We start from the raw sequence: 11,006 nt of genomic DNA on the forward strand, positions 1-11,006 counted from the left end.
AAAGAAAGAAAAAGAAAGAAAGAAAGAAAAGAAAGAAAGAAAGAAAGAGCAGGATAAAGGAAGGAAGGAAGGAAGGAAGGAAGGAAGGAAGGAAGGAAGGAAGGAAGGAAGGAAGGAAGGATCGAACATGTGCGTTTCCTTTTCACCAAACAAACAAGCAATTAAAAATGTCGGTCTAAACAGAACCCACATACTCTGCATATATGCATAAATATACACATATATAAAATGGCATGAGAGATTTATGCTTGATTTTCTGCGAGCCCTTCTCTTCCCAGTATTTATGAGGCGGGGCTCCATTTGCAAGTTGTACATCTGTTCCCTTCACGTGACATTTTCATAAAAGCTCTAACATCTGGTCAAAATAAACCTCCTTCAGGTACCTGCTTAACTTTTCACATGCCAAAATCCCTTCCCCTCTGAAGCTCCCCTTTCCCCCACGGCTGCGGCGGTGTGGATTGCTCCTCTTTTGACTGCTTGTTTAAGGACTCTGCCTCGTCCGTCCCAAACAGAACAAAGCAACCCCAAACGTGAGGGGGCGACCCCGACCCTTCCTGAGAGCATCCTCACACCCCCACCTCCCTGTCCCAGCTCCAGGTTTCCCCGCATTTGTAGGGCACAGCCAGTCCCTGTCCCACCGCAACATTGCGCGTCGGGATTTCTGCGTTGCAGCGGGCAGGATTTGCAGCAGCCCCTAAGTAAAGCCGCAGTCTTGCTCGAGCTGAGACTTTGCACGAACACTGGTAAAGCCAGATGATGAGCCCTTAATTGTCCAAACCCGATTCCGTTATTATTTCAGCTCTTATAAACTGCTACTGTTATCATGAAAGTAGTGTTGGTTTCCGTGTCAGGATAATTTTGGAGTGAAACGCGTCCTCTGTTGCCCGTGTCCATACAGGGCACAAGAGAATTTTCCTGAAGTTCCTGTAAATTTAATGCCACCTCCTTATGAAAGTAGCGGGGACGTAGCGGCTACCCCTGGCAAGAAGGCTACCTAAATAGCAGGGACTGGAGGCTCCTAAACGAGAAGAGACCGGGCATTACTGGGAGGACGGCGGCGTTTCTCCCGACCTGAATATTTTGTTTTGTTATGCTTTTTGTTTTGCGTTTTGCTTCGCATTTTTAGACGGGTGTTATCGTCATCGTTATGTTTCCGGAGCTTTATTGTCCCCGCTCTGTAAAGCCCGCAATCTCGATCACTTGGTCTTTATAAATGGCCGGCTGTTTGCTTTAAAAAAAAGAAAAGGGGGACTTTTGTACAAGTGATTTTAACCTGCTCCACCTTCAAGTGACCTGCCAAATGCTCCTTCTTATTTTATAGACATCTGGGAATTCCATACATGCCTTAAACTCCAATTACACACCTTCTTCAAAGGACACGTGCTTTGATTTGCCAAGAACATTAAGTGGACTGAAGCCGAAAGAAGCTGGTGCAGAAGTTAATGTGAAATACATCCTGTGCCATGTTTACTGCGGGCAGGTTATGTTGTGCAGCAAATAAAACAAGTCCCGGTGGCGAGCGGGTGCCTGCGCTTCGATTTGCGCCTTAGCCACCCGGATCCCCCGGCGGGGCTGCCCGTGCTCTCCCTCTCCAGCACCCGAAGATGCCAATTTTCGGCGGGGCAGGTGAAGGCAGCGCCGTGTGAGCGGGGCAGCGGTAGCCCCCGAGCTGGGGGGAGTCGAACGGGGGGCTCCGGGGGAGTTCTGGCTCCGGGAGAGGAGCCCCTTCCCCGGCAGCCGCTCCCGGGGGCGCCGACCCCGCCGTGGCCGGCCGCGGGCGGCAGGTGCTCGCCGCAGGTGAGCCCCTCTCCCCCGGCTCTTCCCCTGGCGTTTCCGTGATTTTCGTTCCTCCCCCACCCCCTCCTCTCCCCTACCCTCCCCACAGAGCGTTTTGTTTGTTTTGCTTAAAATTACAGATGCAGGGCAAACCGCCTGACATCATGCGAGAGGGGGACAAGCGCGCACTTTGAAGGGCTCCTGGGCAGGACTTCAAGTGAAATCATACGCCTGGGAGGAACCCGATACCGGCCTGGAGAAAGCAGCGGGGCGGCCCCTGCCAAACCGAGGAATGTGCGAGGACCCGCGGCCGGCGCCCCCCGCCCGCCGCCCCGCAGGATGCGCAGCGCCCAGCACCCGCCGCGGCCCCGCTCCGCCGAGCTCCGCCGGGCTCCGCACCCGCGCAAGGGCCGCGGTTGGGGTCCGCTGGCTCCGGTGGAGCGGCCGGGGCCGTGTTGGGGCGGCGAAGGAGCTGCCTGGTCCCGCGTTTCTTCTCCGAGCGGGTTTCATTAGCCGCGGGGAACCGGGGCAGGCTGATGCCTCGGAGGAAGAAATAAAATCAATCAGGGCTTCCACGGGCAGAGTTCGTTTTCTGATTGCAAGAGGGTTTAAAATTCCCGGAAGACAAATTAATATACATATATTTTTTCCCTTCGGTAAGCCCGACTCTGACTTAATCGCTTTTGGCTTAAGCCCTGGGACCACCGGGCCTCCGCAGTGCCCAGTCCCAACCTCGGAAAGGTCACGTTCGTATTTTTAAATCAGGATTATCTCCTCTTTATGATTTTTTAATCAAGCCGAGGTAGCGTTTCGCAGCCGGGAAGGTGCAGCGACCGCGGGGCTGCTCGGGGAGGGCTGCGGCGCCCGCGGTCACCCGGGTGGGGGGACCCAGAGATGGGGCGGGGAGACCCGCATGGGGCCCACGGGCAGGAACTGGGCCTTTTTCTCACCCCGGTGTTTCAGCTGGCCGGTGAGGGCGAGCACAGGCTGAGCCAGAAGCGCTGGTTGCAACAGAGTCAATCAGGTTTGAGTTCACCAAGCGGAGTTGCTCCGGATTTCTCGGCCCGCTTCGAAGGGCGAGCAGAGCTTGGCCCGTGGCTTTTAAAACGCACTTGATTCCTCCGTTATATTTCGCAGGTATCCCCGTCCCCAGAACGCGCCTTCCCCTCAACATCGAGCAGCTCACCTCGTTTCTTCCCCGACCTCTTTCCCTCCAAGCCGTGCAGCCATCCTCCCCTCTCCCCGGTGCGATTTGTCCCCCCGAAAGGAACAACCGAAAACAGCCCACCCCTTAGCATTCCCCAAACCCGGAGTCGGCTCCCCCCTGCCCCTTGCTCTTGCTGCAGCCGGATTCCCGCGGACAAGGCATTACCTCCTGCTCGGCAGCCGGGGCGCAGCTCAGCGGGGTTTTTTGGGAGGCGCTGAGCGAGGGGCAGCGGGGGCCGGGGGCGGCGGGGAGGGCAGCGCCCCCCCGGGGGCTCGCTCCGCTTCCCCTCCTCTCCGGCGCGGAGGGCCGCGACCACCAGGGTCCCCAACCAATTTCCAAGTCCTCGCTAATCCGGCAGTGCAAACAAGCGCTGCGGGCTCTCTACTGTAAACATTGAGCACTGGCCTAAAATATGCACGATATTAAATTCATAATACCGTTATGTCAGCAATAGGCGGTAATATGGGGATATGGAAACAAAAACACGCAGGCAATAAAGTCAACTCAACCTGGGCTATGCAAACAGGCTCTGTTTTGCAAAAACACCCCATCCTATTTACCCTAGACACTGGCTGAAGTCCGGCGGCAGAGGTCCTGGCACCGCGTGGACTCTGCTCAGCCCCCGGGACCTGGCGCCCCAGTGCACCCGCGGAGCCTTCGCAGGCGCGGGGGTCAAGAGGCACGGGGAGCCGGCACGGAGGGGCTGTGAAGAGAGGGGATGAGCAAGTGACAGCAGAAACTGAATCAGCTGTCCTGTTTAAAGGTCAGAGGTGGGATTTTATTATTATTATTATGAATTTATTTTTTTTTTGGTTGGAGCAACTTCCCTTTTCACCTTCCTCCCGAGCCCTCAGATCTGGAGGTTTCCTTTCTCTTACAACGGGGGTCTCGCCGCATGCTGGGACCCCGCGGAAGGTATGGTGAGAAGAAAGAGAGGCAACATGCGCCCTGCGTGTGGAAAAGGAGAAGAGGGCGGGTTAGAGTATCCTCCGTGCTTCGCACAACGCATATGCGATCGCTGGTCTATATATTATGTAAAACCCTGGAGAGCAGAGCAGTCAAACATCACTTCCACCGGAAAACCCCACTCGCTAGACACTTCCCTGTTTCAGACTCGCTTTCTCTCTCTTTGCCTGTGGCTGGCCGAATCCCTGTTTAAAACTGATGCCTCTTCTTAAGGGTTATCAGCAAAAACGCCGGGGGCCGGGGAGCTCGGCTCCCTCAGCAATGGGCGTGTTGGGTATAGGGCGAGAGGGACAGACAGCCAGGAGAGACGGACAGACAGCCAGGAGAGAGGGACAGAGGAGGGAGGACACCGTGCCCCCAAGTCCAGCGAACCTCAGCGCAGAATAATAAAGCTGTCTCAATAAATAACGTGCCTGTGTCTGTCAGTAGCGAGTTTATTTGCGTTTTTCGCCTGGTTTGTTTGTACTAGTGCCCCCTCTCTCTTGGGTGTCTTTACAGCTCAACAAGCAGGTATTTATCTCCAGTTCCAACCTCGAGTTCTCAGACAGACCAAACTTTAAGGTTATTAAAATTTCAATCATATTTATTTATTGCAGAAAAATAATATACAATGATATTTACAAAACAATCATAAAAATAGGAATGCATTTAGACACCGGATCTATTTGCATTTTAACATGGGTCATCAATAAATAAATAAAATGTTTATTTTTTTCTCAGAGGAAAAATAATAATAATAAAAAAGTTAGGAACCGGGTATATAACAGCTTGAGCCCAGCTTATTCCCCCCTAAAAAAAAAAAAAAAAAAAAAAAAAAAAGTTTTCATCTCTACAGGGATATTTTTGGTTGGTTGGTTGGTTTCATTCAAGAATGAAGAAAGTCCACAATAATGTATTTCTTTTTATCAGTGGATCATAGGCACGACCTCTTGGGAATGCATGCAAAAAAAAAAAAAAAGGCAAATAAAAAAAAAAAGGAGATAAATTCCAACATTCTTCGTCAAAATTAAAAAAAAATAAAATCGAACGAGTCAGACTTCTATCAGAATGCAGAGATGTGTGGATTGTACCGACGCCCAACGTGCAGTCACTGTCCAAAGCCCTTGTCTCTTTCTCTTTCCTTAAGTGCACCCCACGCCCTGCTTTCAATTTGGATATTGCTCTTCTAATTTCCAAGAAATCCTTGGTACAATTTTTTTTTTTAGACAAGAACAACAAACAACAACAACAACAAAAAAGGTATCCAACTTCAGAGTCTCTAGATTGTCCATTTTCTCCTTCTGTGGGAACAATGTCATCTGCAAAAACCCAGAGAGGGCGGAAAACTCGTTACTGACATGCAAGACAGACCCAGCAGTACCTCCGCCGGCCTGGCTCCGTGAACACTCGCTCTGTGCTCGGCAGAAGGAGGGCGAAGAGGGTGTCCCCGCCGGGGTGACACTCCCGGGGAGCCGGGCCGCGGATTCCCTTCGAAACACGGGCCGAGAAGAGGCTCGGCAGGCCCCGCCGGCTCCGTCCGCAGCAGTTGGTGGGGAAGGGACCTCTCCAGGCCGGCCCCATCCGGCCCCACACCCTCGACCGCAGCCCACCCCCGCCGGCAGCGCCCCGACACGCGTGGGCCCCGCGGAGCGCCCCGGGGACGGGCCGCGGGTGGGTGGGGGGACTTGGGGATTGCGGGGGGCATCTCCTCGGCTCCAGCGGCCCTGCTTCCAGCCGGCCTGGAAGCCAGGAGAGGAGGTTCAAGATCTCGCCACTCGTGGCCGGCCCACGGCGCAGCCCCCCCCCCCCCCCCCTCCAAATCCCCCTGTTTTCAGGGTCCCTGCCTTACCTAGGGCTCCTGCTGGGGGGATGCGGGTGGGGGACGCCGCCTGCTAGTGGGATGCGGACATGGACCAGGCGCCCTCCATCCTCCACACCGAGAAGGCGTAGCTGAGCCGCTCGTGGGCCACATAGCTGCAGCTTGCCATCTTGGAGTCCAGCTCGTCGCTCTGTAGGACCTGGTAGAGGAAGTCGATGTACCTGGCCGCCAGCTTGAGGGTCTGGATCTTGCTCAGCTTGTCCGAGGGCAGCGTGGGGATGATCTTCCGCAGGGCGGCGAACGCCTCGTTCAGCGACTGCGTGCGCTGCCGCTCCCGCACGTTGGCCATGACCCGCTGGGTCTGCAGCTCCTCGTACGACTGGGGGCTGCCGCCGCCGCTGCTGCTGCCGCCGCCGCCCCCGCCGCCCCCGGCCGCCCCGCACTTCTTGCCCCGCTTGCCTTGCGCCGGGCTGCACGGCTCGTCCGCGGCCCCGACGGCGCTGCGGCGGCTGGAGCGCCGCTTGCGCCCCCCTCTCTTGGCGTTGGGCAGCTGCTGCCGGTCCGGCTCCTCTTCGCTGTTGCTCAAGCTGTCGTCGGCGGGGGAGACTGGCGAGTTCGACTCGTCCTGCTGCATCATCTCTGGGGGGGAGACGCGAGAAGCGGGCCGGGAAGGGGGGGGAGGGCAGGGAGGAGAGGGGGGCACCTAACCCGCCAGCTCCCCCTTGGTCGGCTGCTTCGCTGGCCTGCGAGGAGAAGGAGGAGGAGGGAGGGAGGGAGGACCTCACTTTGGGGGGAGGGGGGATGGCATCGGGATCCAAGAGAAAAAAAAAAAAACAAACAAAAAAAAACACGCCAACCAAAAAAATTTAAAAAAATCAAAAAATCCCTCCCGATCCCTCCTTGGAGTCGCTTCGAGGTGTCTGGGATTGGGAGAAAGTTGAAGACTTGGAGGTTCTTATAGCTCCTGCTGGCGGAAAGTTTGGGGGCAGCAGTGTCATTGGCCTGACGTGGAGAGGAGGGACTTTTGCTGAGTTTTATAGGAAAGTTTCCGCTTCCCCCCCTCCACGCCCTCCCCCAATTATTTTTTTCAAGCCATTCACAAATGATCTGGCCTCCCCCCCCCCCCCCCCCGCGACACACATCCATCCTTACCCCAGCCCCTTTCTCGGCTTCCCTCTCCGCGGTTTCTCCCTCCGGCTCCCCCGGTTCGCACTCGGTTTTTGGGGTGGTGCTGGGGCCGGGATGGGGGGGGAGGGGAGGGTGACGGGGGGTGCCCGTGCGCCCCGTGGCGGGGGCGGCCGATGGGTCGCCTGCCCCGGGGTGGCCGGGGGCTGCCTGCATCTCTCGGACTTCCCCGCCGCAGCGGGCACGGCTTGCAGCGAGAGGGAGGAAGGGGAAATTACCCGCGGGGAAGCATCCAGGCACATCCTAATCCTGCCCCCCTCTCGCACACCCCACGCTCCCGGCTCCGAGCCCCTCCGGGGTCCGGCTTTCCGAGGTAGCCGCACGTTTCTGGGCCGGGGAGACGGAACAGGACAGCTTGGTCCTGGCAGGCGGGAGGATTGCGCTCGGAGAAAGCCATCTTCAGAGGTGGAAGCAGGGGGGGAACTGAGCACTGGCTTCGTGCATACGCCTTAGTCCTCGAGCTCGTCTTTAAAGAGAAAGCCGGGAGCCTCCGCATCCCTGCAGCCCCAGCCGGGCACGGCGGACGGGAGGGTGTGCAGAGCCTCTCTGCCCGCCCTCGGTGCCCGCTGGCCGCACGCTTCGGTTTGCCCTCCCTGAAGGCACCCGAGGCCGGCACTTCCTGGGAACCGAGCTTATTTATTTTTAATTATCTTCTGTGTTTGTAGCCAAAGCTGTTTCTCCCCATCCCCCGCCTTTCTGCCTCCGTCCCCGCTCGCTAGCAGCCCCGAGCAGGTGGTGTGTCTTTTTAACAGCAGCTCAGATTCAAACGGGGAAAGCCTGGAAGAGAAAGGCAGAAATTGCCAGCCGTCAATAAAAGGGGCGATGCACTTCTGCTGCTCCTACCCAGGGCACCGCACGCCTGCGGCGCCGGCCCTGCAGCCACCGCTCCTCCGGGCAGCCCCGGCGTGGGGACGGCGGGCAGGGCTGGTGCCTTTGGGGTGGGAGGGAGGAGAGGGCGAACGAAATAACAGAGGGGGAAATCCCAGGGACGAAAAAAGTGAGAAAAAGACGAGGCTTCTTGAAAAGCGCTGGCATCTGCTCAGGGGGGAAAAGAGCCGCCTGCTCCGGGCAGGGACCTCCGGAGCCCCCCGGGCACTGTGAGGAGCCGGGACCACGGAGCAGGAGCCGCCGAGGGGCTGCGGGCCCGGCCTGGCCCGGTTCGGCCCAGCTCGGCCCAGGCGATGGCCCCCGTCCCCGCCGCTCCCCGCCGCAGCGCCCGGCGCCACCCGGCGCGGTAGGGGACTGCCTCCCCGCTGCCCAGAGGGCAGCTCTCCTGCACCGCTCTTTCAGCCGGAGAAGCGAGCACATAGCGGGCCGCCCTAACCCTGCTCTTTTGGGAAACAGGAGGAAAAACAGCGTGCGAGGGCAAGCACAGCGGCACGCAGAGCCGCAGCGAGTGGGCACAGATTCCCTGAGGCTGGGCTGGCTTGTCCTTGCTGTGGGAGCTGCGACCAACAGGCCTTGGCTGTCACCTGGACACCACCGCCTACCCGGGAAGCTCCGGGGGTTCCCTTGTGCTGGCAATGCCTGCCCCTCACAAGGTAAAAGAGCTGCCTCTCCTCCATCTCCTGGTCACTACAATTTTGTCTGTGCCCAGAGCCCCGGTGCTCCTCCAGGATGTGAGTGGTGGCATCACAGAACAAAGGTGAGCATCCACAGGCAGCTCTGGGGTTCTCTTCCTTCCTTCCTTCCTTCCTTCCTTCCTTCCTTCCTTCCTTCCTTCCTTCCTTCCTCCCTTCCTCCCTTCCTCCCTTCCTCCCTTCCTCCCTTCCTCCCTTCCTCCCTTCCTCCCTTCCTCCCTTCCTCCCTTCCCTCCCTCCCTCCCTCCCTCCTTCCCTCCTTCCTTCCTTCTCTCTCCCCTTCTTCTTACAACAAAAAACATCAGTGCAAACTCAAATTCAGGTACGTGTTAGCTTGCAGGGAACAGGATGCTGAGACCATGCCTGGACAGTGAAGCCCCACATTGGCAAAACTGGTGGAAGAGATCCCTTGTCTGAAAGGAAGGACAGTGTCTCCTGAAGGTTTGCTGGGTCAGCTGAGCTTTGAGTGGGATGCAGGACACCACCTGCTCCCCACTGGCCAGAGAAGGGGTGTGCAGAAGAGGAAAGGAAAGGTGGAGAGAGTGGTACATGAAAAGCCTAAGCAAACTCTATTCTTCCATGTCAGAAAGCAAGAAAACACAGAATATGCACATGGGGTGCGGAGGGCGGCTGTTCTTGGAGGGAGAGAAGAGGAGATGAGCATGGCAGATGGCAGGGTTTAGGGTCAGTTACTCTTAACTGCAACTGCAGCAAAAGCAATCAGCACTAGTTAGAAGAATACATCAAGGATCTGTGTGTGTTTAAGTGCATTTGTGGGTGTGTGCACGTACAGCTGGTCTGTTGCAGCGTGCATGCATATGCGTGTGTCAGGAGGGAAGGGGAGCTGGGACTGTACATTGCTTAAAGAAAGCCATTTCAGCTCTGGTTTAATTTGAAATACACAGCTTCTGGTGGGAATGGAGTTGAAGATTTTGTATTCCACTTTAAAATAGTAAATGTTGTGTATTCAAAGAGTGCTAAACCATCTGTTCTGAACCTCCAAAAGCCACAGTCTGCTCTGGAGCATGGGGTGAGGGTGGCATGTCCTGTTCTCTGCTAAGCAGAGGTATGGCTTGGGTGAGGACTCATCTGGCACTCTGGGCAGGCTCTCATCTCTGCTTCACTCTTTGGAGGTGGCAAACAAAACTGCAAGCAACTCTAGAACCTTTCCAGGGCACTTCTAGGCCAGCATCTGCCCATTTGTGCAGGCCTGCCTGTATCAGGAAAATGTGTGCTGTTGGATCAGCCCTTACACAGGGCACTGTCAGGACATGAAGAAACCCAGAAAACATTTTGTCACCAGTGCAGTAACGTACAGTAACTACAATAACCCAGATTACAGCTGTGGTGTGAACACCGAGCTGAATAAATGACAAGCTCCTAGGAACATGCAATGAGGAATGGCCTTAGCAAAGGGACTGAATGAGCTAGGCTTTGATGCTCCTTGTGGTCTTGATCATCTATCTCCGGAAGCAAAGTTTGCACGGCTGATCATAGGGAGACACTTGGATAACTTTCCCCTGACAGTATCTCCGTCCTTGTGTAGGAGCCATCAGCTGCTGGGATATTCTCAGGCTGGGACGAGCAAGCCCTGCCCCAGCCAAGCACAAACATCCCTGCTTTCAAGGGGAGCGGGCCATCAGTTCGGGTCTTTCTTTGATTTTTGGACAAGAATGAATAAAAGCTCTTATTCTGTCTGCCTGATTATAAATCAGTGGGGAAGTTTAAGAACTAATGTGCGCATAGTTTAAGAACTATGTGTGGTGGTTACAAGCACAACGTGTGCTATGTTGCATGCGTGCAAATTGCAACTGGGTTGCAACAGGCTGTTCAGTGTTAGGCATATGGCCTGCAGGTACACACATTGTAATTTAGCTCTGTTCACTATGGCAAAATACCATGCTCTCGAACTGGTTAGGGCTTCCTGGGATATTCAGCAGTGTAACTGTTAAGTATATGTGCTCAGGACAGGCTGCCTGGCTATGTACTCATGGAACTAACTTCCTCAGGAGCTGTCTCAAAGCCCACTAAAATCAGTCGCAGTTTCCCCACTGATTTCCATGTCTGGGGACTTTAATTCCTACAGATGCCAGGTGAAAGCCTGGTCGAGACTTGATCCCTTCAGAAGGAACAAGAGAGCACTCAGCAACTTTCCACACTGCAGCGTGTTCGAGTGAACGACCTGGGAGCTCACCGTGTGCCCTGCCACCGACTTGTGCCGAGAGCAGCATAGGGGCAGGAAGAACCCAAAGCCCCGCAGAGCGGGACTGGCTTTTTGGCTCCTTCCGCCATCCACCTCCTTGTCCCTGACCGGAACAGCCACCCGCCCCGGGGCCGTGCCTGCAGCCTGGCTACCTGGGCCCGGCAGGGTGGGCGCGGCCGGCGGGGCTGTGCGGCCGGCGGCCACCGGAGGGCACGATTCCCCGCCCGTCCCCATCCCCATCCCCGTCCCCGTCCCTGTCCCGGTCCCTGTCCCTTCAGGCCGTGTCCCGCC

General features: G+C 56.3%; 1 protein-coding gene across 3 annotated transcripts; it reads right to left on the bottom strand.

Moving 5' to 3' along the window:
• Window positions 1–4,514: 4,514 nt before the first annotated feature.
• TWIST1 (twist family bHLH transcription factor 1) lies at window positions 4,515–6,738 on the bottom strand. Of its 3 annotated transcripts, none has more exons than XM_040549384.1 (2): window positions 5,778–6,738; window positions 4,515–4,877 (listed from the first exon to the last, which is right to left on the bottom strand). In XM_040549384.1, the coding sequence occupies exon 1, from the start codon at window positions 6,382–6,384 to the stop codon at window positions 5,821–5,823; it is 564 nt and encodes a 187-aa protein (XP_040405318.1). In that variant the 5' UTR covers window positions 6,385–6,738; the 3' UTR covers window positions 4,515–4,877; window positions 5,778–5,820. The 3 variants fall into 3 exon arrangements, with proteins under 3 accessions (XP_040405318.1, XP_040405317.1, XP_040405319.1); XM_040549383.1 differs by having other exon boundaries at window positions 4,515–5,247; window positions 5,778–6,736; XM_040549385.1 differs by lacking the exon at window positions 4,515–4,877 and adding an exon at window positions 5,299–5,667.
• Between the last annotated feature and the right edge of the window lie 4,268 nt (window positions 6,739–11,006).

This window comes from Cygnus olor, chromosome 2, assembly GCF_009769625.2.
Source record: "Cygnus olor isolate bCygOlo1 chromosome 2, bCygOlo1.pri.v2, whole genome shotgun sequence".
Lineage (NCBI taxonomy): Eukaryota > Metazoa > Chordata > Aves > Anseriformes > Anatidae > Cygnus > Cygnus olor.

Bases quoted from the DNA above. Each gene is read 5' to 3' on its own strand.
- TWIST1 (XM_040549384.1), bottom strand. From the start codon at position 6,384: ATGATGCAGCAGGACGAGTCGAACTCGCCAGTCTCCCCCGCCGACGAC.